General features: G+C 28.6%; 2 protein-coding genes across 2 annotated transcripts; both read right to left on the reverse strand.

The window, feature by feature from the left end:
• Positions 1 to 1,747: 1,747 nt before the first annotated feature.
• Positions 1,748 to 5,043, reverse strand: LOC127254782 (uncharacterized). Its single transcript, XM_051280061.1, has 9 exons — positions 4,804 to 5,043; positions 4,276 to 4,340; positions 4,126 to 4,187; positions 3,048 to 4,034; positions 2,888 to 2,966; positions 2,693 to 2,806; positions 2,485 to 2,613; positions 2,220 to 2,407; positions 1,748 to 2,143 (listed from the first exon to the last, which is right to left on the reverse strand). Exons 1-9 carry the CDS (start codon positions 4,988 to 4,990, stop codon positions 1,903 to 1,905), a joined length of 2,052 nt encoding a protein of 683 aa, XP_051136018.1. The 5' UTR covers positions 4,991 to 5,043; the 3' UTR covers positions 1,748 to 1,902.
• Positions 5,044 to 6,768: 1,725 nt separating this feature from the next.
• On the reverse strand, positions 6,769 to 12,293 carry LOC127254999 (squalene monooxygenase SE2-like). The gene is made up of 8 exons (XM_051280402.1): positions 11,592 to 12,293; positions 10,797 to 10,908; positions 10,552 to 10,711; positions 10,002 to 10,173; positions 9,058 to 9,261; positions 8,683 to 8,958; positions 7,647 to 7,952; positions 6,769 to 7,014 (listed from the first exon to the last, which is right to left on the reverse strand). The coding sequence occupies exons 1-8, from the start codon at positions 11,823 to 11,825 to the stop codon at positions 6,895 to 6,897; spliced, it is 1,584 nt and encodes a 527-aa protein (XP_051136359.1). The 5' UTR covers positions 11,826 to 12,293; the 3' UTR covers positions 6,769 to 6,894.
• Between the last annotated feature and the right edge of the window lie 1,621 nt (positions 12,294 to 13,914).

Below are 13,914 nucleotides of genomic sequence, written 5' to 3' on the forward strand. Positions count from 1 at the left end.
GGATACAATGGGACGAATGGAGTATTATTTTTAAAATTACCCTTGAAAAATAGTAGCCGAAAAGCAGGTGAATATATATATTATTAATCAACAAATAAGTAAATAAATTAATAAATAATTAAGAATTTCGGCATATAACAGTGACAGTGGATCTAAAATAATAAAAGAGTATTAAATGAAACAATTAAAATATGGTTTCGATGTGAGTCTAGAACAATTGAAAGACGACGTGCATTCTTATAAATAATTAGTCACTTGACATAGGAATAAATAATTAATTTAATAATTGAATAATCATATATACTGATATAAATTATTGGTACGTATGAAACAACAGATACAGAAAACGGCGCAATCTTTAGAAATAGTTAAATTATTGAAATGATTAAACCATTTATTTAATTAGATATAATATTTTATTCATATATATAAGGTGACGTGATTAACTCTATTTTATTTATATATATATATATATAAATGCAGTGGGTTGTTAAAAAACAATAGGGGAAGAGACTCCAATCCACTCTCAAATTTTCCTCTATTTTTTAAGATATCCACTGCTATTTCATTTTTGGAGTTTTTATGGTATTTTTTTTATATTTTTGGGTGTATTGTATACTTTTAATTTTTTAGTAGATGATATATAATTTTATATTTTAAAAAATTGTATGTAATTTTATTATTTTTTGAAAAATAATGTATAATTTTATTTTTTAAAAGTGATATAATTTTAGTTTTTGGAAAGTAATATATTATTTTATTTTTTTTAAAAAAAATAATGTATAATTTTATTTTTTAAATTGATATATAATTTTACTGTTTGAAAAGTGATATAATTTTAATGTGTATGGATCTAATGTAAAAATAAATTAAAATTAAGGTGTAATTTATATATATATGAAAGTTAGATCATCTATCTTCTGTAATAACTGAAAAAATGGAGTGAAAGATTGGAGATCGCCTTACAAGCATTCAAAATAACCTGACATATGACTACATATTATACTAGTGGATAAAAGAATATGATGAAATAATTTGAACTGTTCTTCCACAAATCCCATAAAAATATTTTCAAAAAAAATTATTAATATATTATATACAATTATTATTTTAATGTTACTAACATAACATTTTATTTATATATATAAATAATATTCAGGCCCTTAAATATATATATAAATAATATTTTTATCTATAATAAAATATAAATAATAAAAAAAAACACTTTTTCTAAGATTTTTTTAATGAAAAAAATCAATAATAATAATAATTTTGTTTAATATGTATTTTCTTTTTTAACCAGAAAAAACTAAAATAAAAATAAAAGTTTTCTAAATATATATAAATAATATATTCTATTTTTTTTACCTATAATAAAATATAAATAATTAAATAAAATAAATTTTTCTAGCATTTTTAGGTAAAATAATATTAATATTACTTTTGTCTAAACAATTTTAAAACAAAAATAAAAGCCTCTAAATATGTGTAAATCATAGTATTTTTTATCTATAATAAAATATATATAATTAAATAAAATAAATATTCTAGTATTTTTATATACAAAATATCAATTTGGATGTATATGGATCAAATCAACAAGTTATAGTTTTGTATGCATACATTAAAACCACATAATTTTTATATATAAATATTTTATATATAATATAAATAAATAAATAATAAGGCCTGGCCGGGGAGTCTATTTCGCTATTCCAGGGCCTGTCTGGGCGCATGAAAAAAAATATCTATTCAAACAATTTTACTAGAGAAAAAGTCGAAATTCAAATACAAACTATTTAAGCAGGCAGGAGAAGGAAACAAATATAATTCAATAAATAATTGAACACAAAATCTCTCAAACAAACCAAAAAATAAAAAATGTTTGTATCCAAGCAATGGCTACCTACTGCACTTGGTGCAACTCTTGGGTGCATGTTTGCTGTGGAAGAAGTTTGGTTCTCTACCAACTGTAACAGATCGTTTTCCACACGACGATGACCGCGAAGAAGAGTCGTCGACTGGGGGATTATTCCCACTTGGTTTTACAGCCTTCCAAACTTCAGGTGAAACTTCATGTATAACATCAAGTTTTTGACCCGGAATAAGGAAAGAATTCATCTCTTTCTTGGCTGATGGAGACCTGAATGAATGATGAGAACTAGTTAGCAATGGACATTTTAATCCCAAAAAATCAATCCTAGCTGAATGTTACTCACCCTTGAGGCCTGATCAAATATTTCTGAATAGGAGATTTCATTTTTCTAAACTTCTCCAATCTTTCAAGAGGTGAGCTCATTGGCTTGGCTTCCTTGTGTTTATTATCTTCCTGTGTTGCGTGAGTAGCTTCCGATTTTTGCAGTCTTCCTTTGGCTACGAGGTTTTGGTCTGCATTCACTTTCTTTTTCTGCAAAGATTGAAAATTTTACAATGCACATATGATTGAAAAAGTTTTAAGGTTGTAATTCAGAAGTGTGCGCTTACCTGGATGCTACCGCGCCTCTCACTCTGCTGCAGCTTAGTGTTTGGTGCATTCGAATGCGAAGTTCCGTTTTGAGGGATTGGAATATCTGTTCTTCTCTCCAAGTTGGCTTCTTTAAGAATTCCTCTCTCCTGTAATGTAGAAGAATGTTATATTCATCGACCCTCTACATATCGATCTATCCAGTTAGACTATCAAACATGTACTTACATCAGTTCTTAGTCGAAAAGGTTTCAGGCTTGTGGGCTTTGGTTTCTTAAGCTTGCACACTGGACTAGATGCAATCGTAACAGCCTTCAAATTCTTTTTCTTGGATTCAGCAATCTATATCAGCATAAATCACAATCAGAGAACTGGATGTTATGAAGAACCTTGAATCTTGAACATTCTTAGTGTTTATCGTACCTCTTCTTTTACTTGTAGGTGTTTAGCATGCATTGGAAATGATTTTTTTACATTTGGTGTCGTATTCTTGTTGTTCATGCTGCAATCGAGAAAGTGATAGTAAGTACCAAATCTATTGATTAAAGAAATGGATATTCAAAAGCAGGAAGATTTGTTTCACCTGTTTTCAATGGAAGCTGCAGAATGTTCTTTGTCTTCACCATCCATAAATTTGTGCTCATGTTTCTGCAGATCAGAAGAATTAGTTGTATCTTCTGCAGCATTTTCTTTGTCATCCCAATCGACAAACTTATTCTCATTCTTTTGCTCTTCATGAGAATTACTATTTGCGAGTTCGCCGCAGCATTCTGAGTTGCCTTTTCCATTCTCACCATTGACATTAATTTCCTGTCCTTCAGTTTGAAATCCCAAATTTTCATTTCCTTCCCTTTTGACAACATCTGTTACTGCCAATTCAGAATCTTTTGTTGATGTTGCAACTTGTTCCACAACTTTCTCACACAACCGTTTACTGTTTTTTGATTCTTTCTTCTTTGATCCATTTGTGGAACTATCTCCCAACAATTTCTTGGGTTTTTCCAACTTTCCTTTCACTTTACCTTTAGCAGATCTTCCAGATTTAGCTTCTTGATTCGTGGAAAGTTGAGAAGGAAGTAATGATCCATTAGGCTCTCCTTGATCCGTACGACTTCTTAACTTTGTATGAGGTTTACTTGAATAGCCCAATGCACGCTTCCTCTGACTTGAAATATCAAGCCTTTTCATTCCTTCACACAATTTTGAGATTGGCGTGCGAAGTTCTACTGAAGTCTTCACCTTGATGGTCTTCCTTGGAGAGCGAAACAGTAGAGCCTTCGCAACAGCTCTACTTTTCGGCATTTCAACAGCCCCTGGTTTAGAATTCTGAACACTTCGAAATGAACTTTGATTGGCCACAGTTGCTCTGTTCCTCGGAGTTGTAAGATACTTAGCAGCAACTGGTTTTGTCTTAAGCATAGGTGTGGTTGGTTTGGGCCTCAAAAGAGACCTAACAACCCCTTTTTGGCTATCATCTGTCTTCTTAGAAATGGATGATATAATAGCCATATTTGATAGCTTGGGACGTGAAGGCTTGGGAGGAGCTGAAAGTGGGCATTTGGAAGGTGATCTGAAGAACAAAGACCAAACAATCATAAATAAATGCAATTAAAGGCTGCCGTGAAACTTGATGTTATTTAAGCCAGGTTTACTGCTTAAACCTTGAAGCATTTCTATCAAGTGCTTTTCGAAGCCTTATGTTAGGACTCCTAGCTGCCATGACCTGTGTAAACAAATTTTAGCACCATGAAAGCTTTCAGTTGTTTTCCTTAATTTACAATATATGGAAGATTTCTTAGGCCAAAACTTACCCGAAGAACAAAATTCTTGTAGATTGTTTCTGAATCCATTTCTTCCTCGTGTTTCTGGTCACATCCTGAAACACAAATACAAACAACCCTCTAGTTTTTGAAATTTCGGAATTCCTGATTTTGAGAACGATAAAATGACTGTTGAAGATAAACCAATAGGGTATAAAGTGTTCATCATAAACGTGACCAAAAATTAATATCAGCAAATCTAGAAATCATGCGTTTAGCGGTAAATGAAGAAACATAACTAACTTAAAGGGGGAAGTTTGCTAACATAATCATGCTTTCAACATAAATATTAAGAATGATTCAAATTCATCAAAAACAAAGGTCAGATCTGTTAACAAATGGCACTTCAAGATCTCAATAATCAACACATATTTATCCACTCTGGATTTCATAAACTGTAATTCAAATTATTCGAAAAGCAGCGCGTGTCTTTCCTCAACAGGTATACCCTCATGCCTTCGAAATTTGAAATACTAATTGACGAAACAGATCAAATTGAAAAAACACTCAACACCTTACCGACGCGGAGACAAAACCAATAGCGATCATCGGGGCAATAATGGTGCGGAGCGGTGAAGTCGACGAACTTGGGTGCCTCAATTTCTTCGTAAAATTGTTCGTTCACAGCTTCAACTTCTCCATTAGAGGACTCAATTGGATCTTCCATTGACGGCAATTTACTTGAGCTTAATTGGCAGTCCTCCATCCTTTACAATCGATTTTGTAAGAATTGGAGCGGATAGAGTGTCGAGAGAGAAAGAGAAATAGAGAGAGCAGTTAGGTTTTTTGAAAGAGGTTCAAAATGTTTAAGAACTTGCGGCCATTCTGGAACTAGCCGTTGCAATCTGTCCCACCTAAAACGGATATGGTAATTACTTCAAAAGACAATGGGCAGTTTAGACATATGACGTGAAATCTGGGCAACAAAATTTGTTAAAAAAAAATATAAAAAGATTATTATTATTATTATTCTTATTTTATCTAATCAAAGTTCTAATTCTCAATATATAATATTTCCTCTTTCATTTATTTATAATTTTGTAATAGATTAAACAATAATATGATAAATAATAATAAAATAGTATATTGAAATAAAACGAATGGAGTATATATATTTTTAACAAGGTAATATTTAATACAAAATATTCTCACCGTCCACTCACAATGAATTATATTTTTCGCAAAGTAATATTTAATAAAAAAATATTCTCTTTGTCACCTCATAGTATATATTTTTATTTTAAATTGTTCACTTTTTTTAAAAAAAAATTATGACATATTTTTCTATAAATATTTCTATTTTACCGTCAAATTATTATTTTTATAAAAAACAAAAGGGCAAAATATTTTTATACTATTTTTAATTATTTGGTACAATTAAAATTTATTATTACTTAAACTATATACCCAAATAAATATATACTTTTAAAATGGTGAGGGAATATTATTTTATATATTATCTATCCAATTAACCTACCTCATATAAAAAAATATATATACACCAAATTAAAACACTATACAAATACACTCATTATTTTTTTCTTCATTTAAATTATAATTCTAAATTTTTTATTGGTGGAATATATATTAGGTATGTTCGGTTAATATAATGGGTGTGTTCTTATACATTTTTTTTAAAATGTATTTTTTCCAAAAATTAATATATTATACACATTCATTCATTTTATATTATTTATATAATTTTTTATACTTCACATATAAAATATCTTTTTTAACTATTTCACTAAACTAACACACCCATTTTCAACTTATATTGTCATTGCTTATTTTCTGGTGATACATTTTTAAATAAAATTTTATTATCTAAAAATTTACATTCGGTATTTCTTTAAAAATATTTTAAACAGTACAACAATATATACTTTTTACTAAATTTTATTTAAAAAAAATAAAAATCATCCGTATCATGTTAATAAGAAAATTGACCGTAACTAGATTATGTATTAATTAATCCTACGTTATAAAAATTTGATAGAAATAGTCCTTATTAGGCCAGTTACTAAAATATTCATACTTCTTATTTTTTACATTATTTTTACTTTAATGTCAAAGACAAATTAGACATTACATTATTTTATCACACTACATATGTGTTTGTTTGGGGATTCTTCTCCAAATACACTATTCCTCTTTTTTTTTTTTCTTTTTTTTTTTCCTAAAAAATATTAAATCAAACAGCTATTTTTTATTTTTTTTTATATTATCCTAAAAATTAATTTTACATTCACAACATCACATCAACACCTATTTATATCACATCATATAACTATTCAAATTCAAAATTTTTTACTATTCAAATCTCAATTTAAAATCCAAACCCTCGAACAAACACACCTTTAATTTACTTTAATTCGCGCGCAAAATTCACTAAAAAATTTATCGATGAACGCAGTCACGGAGATAATATATATTAACCCCTTAATAGTTTTTATTTCACGTGTAAGCAAGACTCGTGAATTTTTCTTTTCTGAAAGATCATAATGTTAGTATATGCTTATGAATTGTAAAAAGATCATAATGTTATATACTTATGACCCGGGTTCGATCCCGGTGTGTGTATGAATGTAGTTGAGAAAAAAAACATAAAAATCATAATGAAAGAAACTTAACAATATGACCTCTAAGAAACTCTGGAATAATATAAAGGAACAACAATTTCACTGTGATACCCTCAGCCTTCACGACTGGAAAAAGAAGCATGCAGCCACCCTGCACCATTATACTCAACATATAAATAGAAATAAAAAATAAAATAAACAATAAATAAATAAATATATTACTAATCGTCGACAATAAAAATTAAGATAAAATTAATTATTGCCTTTGACAATTTACTTTGAAAGTAAAATTGTCAAATATAAAATCTATGTGGTGAAATCAATTAAGCTTCAAAAGATGGAGGACTAAGTAGAAAATTCTACCAAACAAATATATATCTCAAACAATTATTTAATTCTTAACAAAATTATAAAGAACATAAAAGTTCATAGAAAGTGCAATAAAATGAGAAGTATAAGCTCCCTTTAGACGGAAGGTTTAAAATTATGAAAAAATTTATAAATAATAATAAAAATTACTCATTTCGTCAGCTTTTAATATTAAAAATATTTTTATATTTGTATAATTTTTTTTTTTTTACAAATAACACAAATGAAAATATTTTTGCAATTTTTTTTTTTTTAATATTGAAATATCAACATGCAAAAAATAAATAAAATCTTTAGAACCAGACGAAGATAATATTTTATATAATATCCTTTTTGAAAAATTACCGTTAATAAATAGTGTCTTTTTTTAAAAAAAGAAAAATATCTATGTAAACATAGTTATAATATACCCACCCATAAGAGCCTAGCTCCCAACCACAGCCTTCTTGGGGATGGAAATGGAAGAAAAATGTGAATAAGTCCATAGACGGCCAAACCCGATATATGGAAGAAGACCATTAATGGATGCGAGAAGAGGCCGCAAACAACGGCGATGGTGCTGCTGGAGAAAATCCCTCCCAGGCTTAAATACTTGAAGCATATTTGTTGCAACGCCTCCTTGACGTCGTCATCGTGTTCATTCGATCCGGGGGCGACTTTGGATGAGTCGACAATTGTGTGTATTCCTCCAGCAAACACATTTATTGTGAATGCAAATGGCTGCACAGTTCAAGAACAATTGATTGATACATTCTTGGTGAATAAAGTAATAGGGTTAGTGTTTTGCTGTATGCTTATATAGGATCGTTCTTGAATTTTGATGGATTCGGGATTACAAAAAAAAGAAAAAGGTATTATATATTTTAATATATAATTAATATTTTTAATTATTTATTTTTAGTTTTTTTGATATCATTATTAATAAAAATATACTATTTTATTTTATAAAGTATCGTATTAAAATACATTTAAATAGAAAAACTCATATTTAAATACAAAAAAACAAATTTTAGTACATATATTTTGATATTTTATACATATATTTATAAGTTTTATTTTTTATATAAATATTTATATATTTTTTAAATGGATCTTAAAAGAGTAAAAAATTTTGAGGTTTTGAGTGTGGATTCAAGTAACTCATGCGAGTCGGCCTAATTACAAATATAAACTAAAATTTAAATCTTATACATATTTTACTTTTTCAAATATTTTTATAATCCATCATTCGCCTTAAATGTAAGTCAATTTAAATTGAATTGACAACAAAATTATCTGAAGTCTCATATTATTTTTTTTGATCGTGTGATATATTATAATACTAATCTTCTATGTAAAATTTTTGTTGAATAATATTTTAAATTACATAAGTTTAATGTATTTAACTAAAATCCAGTGATGAATTTGCCCATATTTTCAATTTCACAACAAAATTTGATCAATAACATACCTTTCTTAGAGCATAGAATGATTTGATATGCGTGGATAGATCATTTGTGTCGTGTAGGTCTCGTACGCGTGTAAGAAGATCGCGAAGGAGAACTACGTCGAATAGGGCTACGGTCATTCCGCCACCTAATATAGGATGCCGCATATTCAGCGCATCGCCAATTAGAACTGCGCCGGGAGTGCAATTAGGGTTTCCTGGCATGCATTTGTTCGGCGTCATCCTTCTTTTTCCTTCATCGATTGCAGCTATGAATGCGCCGTAAAGAATGGGAGGAATCTAGTCCAAAGCATTTTGGTGATGTGTTAATGACAAAATCATGAAAATAGTCGAAGCTATCGTGAAAATTAAGTTGATTAATATTTGCTAAGTACATACCTTAAAAGCGACGACAGTTTTCAAGTAATTGGAAATGCATGGCAGCTTCTTCCTCGGGATATCGATCATGAAGCGAATTTCTGTGGTGCTGATGCGATAAAATAGTAGTGAATGATCGGGTGCAAGTACTACATGGCTGTAGTTAGGATATGGCAATTCGCAATCTTGCAAGATCAAACAGACCATGCAAGAGGGAATGTCCACCTACATTGTAGAAAAGCATGAGACTAGAGAGATATCGAAAACATATGAATGAACTATTTTGTTATTACAATATGGTTAATATATATATATATAGGATAGGCCGCAAATCTTATGTTGATTGAGTCCATAGGTATACAGCATATATTATACACAATATATATTGTGTTATGTAAAAATATATATTGTATACTTTTTTGCTATATATATATATATATACACACACGTTGATTGAGTCAAATCAATACCACATCCGCGCGTGTATATATATACTATCCCATCCATTATAATTGTGCCATTTTTTCTTTTTATGTCTTTTAAATTTATGTCCAATCAATTATGTTAAGTATTTCATATTGGATGTAATGTTGGGATTCGCCTACCCTTGTAAGGGGTGAAAGGCTACTCCACTTATGGCCAATTAGTTTTAAGTTAGAACCCCAGATCCCCATCTTAACATAGATTTTCGAGATTATCATCTCGAGGAAGAGTGTTAAGTATCCCACATTGGATGTAATGTTGGGATTCCCCTACCTTTTAAGTTGGAACCCCGGTCTTAACAGAATCTTTAGAATTTTTTCTATTTAACATGTCACTTTTTTTATCAATTATTTAATAAATTTTTTTATAATATTCTCACTTTACTTTTTATCTACTCTATTTTTATATTAAAATTTTATTATTTTTTAATTTCCGTCTTCGACCAAAGTGACATAATTAGTTCGGACAGAAAGAGTATCTACCTTAGGAGTACATAGAGCGCGTCGTAAGTTCGAAGAGCTACCATCGCAAACAATAGTGAGCGGAGCATAAGCAGAAGCTATGGCTTGACTATTTTTAGTTTTGTATCGAACTCCCTTAATCACTCCCTTTTCTTCGATCAGCGAAGCTACCGACCCTTGCTGAAGTCGAACACTGATCCGTCACAAAACATTACTGTTACGCAAAAATATATTTTTCCTATTAAGTCTATTTTTTATTTTAAATATCATATGCAATGCATATTTACCATTCAAAATATTTGAAATCCATAAGAAAAGTATTATGAACTTTGTGTGTTGATATTTGAATATTAATTATTATATCAATACGTGTAGTACAAATAAAGAAAAACTGATAAAAATATATATTAGTCTCTTATAATACAAATATAATGACATTTGTGAAGTAAATTATACAAATATAAGGATATTTGTTTATGTTAAGTACAATGACGTAAAAAATAAATAGTGATGATTTTATAGGACGGAGGAAGTGTATATTCCCCAAACAAAACATACTCTAAATACTCACTTGGGAATGGTTCTTGCCTTTTGTCTCATCCTGTGTACAAACCTGCCATTGTGAAAGCACATCCCTTTTGTCTCTAAGGGATAAGGCAGCATAATACTTTCACCATCCTTGTAAAGAACATAACCAAGAAGTTGTTGAGCATCAATATCTCTTATACAATCTGTAATTGATGCACAATATAATAATCATCGATCTATTTCGTGCATTATCAATCATCAATGAAATTCTATTATGTATTTTCATACCTTCAAGGCCCAAGTCCATCAATTTCAAGAACCCGCCGGGTTGTAAAACTTCGCCCACGATACGGTCCGGCTCTTTTAAGTCCCTTTCGATCACATGAACTTGTCGCCCATCCTGCATTTAGTTGCGCATCAAGTATCTATGGATAGAAAAAAAAAAAATCTATACAAATGATTTTATCATGTGTCGAACCGCATCACCATGCATATCGAGCCTCACATCTTTTTGCAAATGTTATAACTTGTGTTTTGTAATTTGAAATTGAACCCAAATTCAGTAAGCTAAAGATTAAACCTAAAGATCAATTAGAATTTTTTTTTTTAAAGAAAAAAATATTGAGGCCACTGGACACTCGCACGCCCGTGCAAGAATATAGAGACACTAAAGTTTCTTTTAATTTTTGAAAAAAATTGATTTTGGTTTGATATTAAAATAATATTTGATGGAATATTTTGTAAGAGAAGAAAATATATTTTTTTCAAAAAATGCAAAGTTTAAATAGTAAAATTTGAATGTTTGGTGCAAAAGAAACACACCCGAATCTTGATTGCAACCTATTGGCTTTGAAGGATTAGTTTGATTTTGGTCAGATTCATTTTAATTTTTAATTTTTATTTTTTTGTTACGGACCCTCTAATTGTGGAATTTATCTTGAACCATGTAAATTATGTCTCCTTAATCTTTTATATTACTTTCGAATTACAAAGATTTATCGTATTTTTGCCACCAACTTCACAGCAATAACATAACAAAGATGAATTTTAAGAGGAAATTTTCTGAAAAAAAAAAAAAATTACCTTGCCAAGAGCATAGGCCAGCGCCGACCCAGCAACTCCGGCGCCAACAATTATAACGTCGGCGTGGCCATGGAGCTCCGGCTGAACGTCATCGTCCACGACAGATTTCTTTATGCAGTCATTATCAGAAACATTGATCGAATGTGTAGTTTTCATCCATAATGTATAGAACACAACAAACAAGATCAGGAAAATAATACATCCACCAAGAAAATACATATCTTCGACTGCCATTATTGTAAAATCGGAATAAATTTGCTTTGTTGACTATGATTATTAATTAAAACAAAAAAAAAAAAATCTAATGCTTGAGATCTATTTTATTTTGGTGGTTGTTTCAGAATTCAAGTTCAGAAAAATTTTGGTTTTATAGTATTAATTAGCATTCAACAGTTATGATCTAAAATCATGCAAAATGTATGTAGTCTGTGCCTTACACAATTATTATACGCCACCAAAAGTGCAGCTTTCGATCAGCTGGATATTCGGCTGTGCTTGTATTTGTTTTATACTCTATTAGTATCCAATTGAATGTTCATTTGATCAATTAAAAAGAAAAAGATAAAAAAAAAATATTTACTTTGTAGAGTAAAGAAAAAATAATACTACTATGTCCAGTTCTAAGGTCTCATTTACTTTTTACACAATGATTTTTGAATATTAATTATTATATCAAAATATTGTGCAAATTTAGAAAAAATTATATAAATACTTCTATTAGTATCTTATAATATTAATAGAAGGACATTTGTACAAAAACTTATAAATATAAAAATATTTTTAATGTTATTAATGCAAAAGATAAATGTGATCCTTGGAGACGGACAGATGAAAAAAATTTTACTGAGAAAAAAAAGAATAAATTTAAATAAACATTAAGTGAAAGTGTCTTAATAAAGAATTTAGAGTTCCAACTTAAATCACTTGGTGTTAATGATATCATTTCAAAATTCTAAAAATGATCAATATCTAATACGGACACTATGACTTTGATACAACGTAAAGAAAAGGATTCAAGGTTCCAATTTAAAATCAATTGGTATTAAGTAAAACAATCATTCACTTTTATTAAGAAAGAGCGTCTCAACATCTTTACTAATGTGGGGTATATATATCCAATACAACGAAAAATTGAAAATTCAAGCGAAATTACTTATGACTCACTTGTGGTCTGAAAGTATCTATCATTCTCCCTTAATTTAGAAATTGCAATAGTTTCCCTTGTAATTTTTAATATTCTACAAATTTTTATTTTCTTTTGAAATTTTATGCAATATTTTAAAAATATAAAAAAATCTCGTACAATTTTTAGAAAATTTTGTGTAATATTTTTTAAAATACAAAAGTGAATTGTGTAATTTTTAAATTATGAGGGAATATGTTACTGAATTTTCAACCAAAAATAAATAAAAAATATTTTTGCAAAAAAAGAGTAGCGTATGCACAACAACAATTAGTACTATGTTAATCTAATCAAATTTTTTCTAGTGGAAGTTATAAGTATACCCACCACATGGAACAACATTTATGTATATGTATATATACACCGTGAGAATATGCAATCGGTACTTGACGAATGCATTCTAAGTAAATATCTGTTCGAACCTAATAATTATAAACTAAGCTCAACAAATCAATATGTATATATCTTGATATTTTTTGTGAGGGTTAATTTGAACTTATGTTCAATTTCTCTATCATATTATAATAATTTTAACTTTACTCAAAATATTTAGGCCTATATATATGTATGTATATATATATTTACATATATTGGGGGGATATATAAATTCAAATCTCACTTTAAAATATGTATATATATATATATATATGAAATTTTTGGGAAAAGCACAGAAGAAAATCAATATTCATAAGTTGATCATTTAAAGTAGACAATATGATATACTTATTATGAAAAATTAAGTTGTTTGGTTGTAGGAATCATACACTTATGACTGGCTGATAAAATGGTACTTCAATTTTTTTTAGTAAGTATAATTTCTTTACATATTATTAGCGATTGTGGATTCTAATATTATATAAAGAAAACCCATAATTTCCTATTTATTGAATTAAAAATTATTGGTGTACAGATTTTTCCATGTTAAAAATATTAAAAATGCATCTTTTAATAACCCTTGTGCTATTCAACAACAACTCAACATTATTAAATATATATTTATAAAATGATATAAAAACAAAACAATATAAAATGATATAAAAAAAAAAACAAAAATATGAAAATTTGTTCTTTTATAATTTTTAAGTAAAAATAAAAAATAAAAAAGTACATAATTTTTTACAAAATATTAAATAAAAATAT

The sequence above is a fragment of the Andrographis paniculata genome, unplaced genomic scaffold (assembly GCF_009805555.1).
Source record: "Andrographis paniculata isolate CXL003 unplaced genomic scaffold, ASM980555v1 Contig12END, whole genome shotgun sequence".
Lineage (NCBI taxonomy): Eukaryota > Viridiplantae > Streptophyta > Magnoliopsida > Lamiales > Acanthaceae > Andrographis > Andrographis paniculata.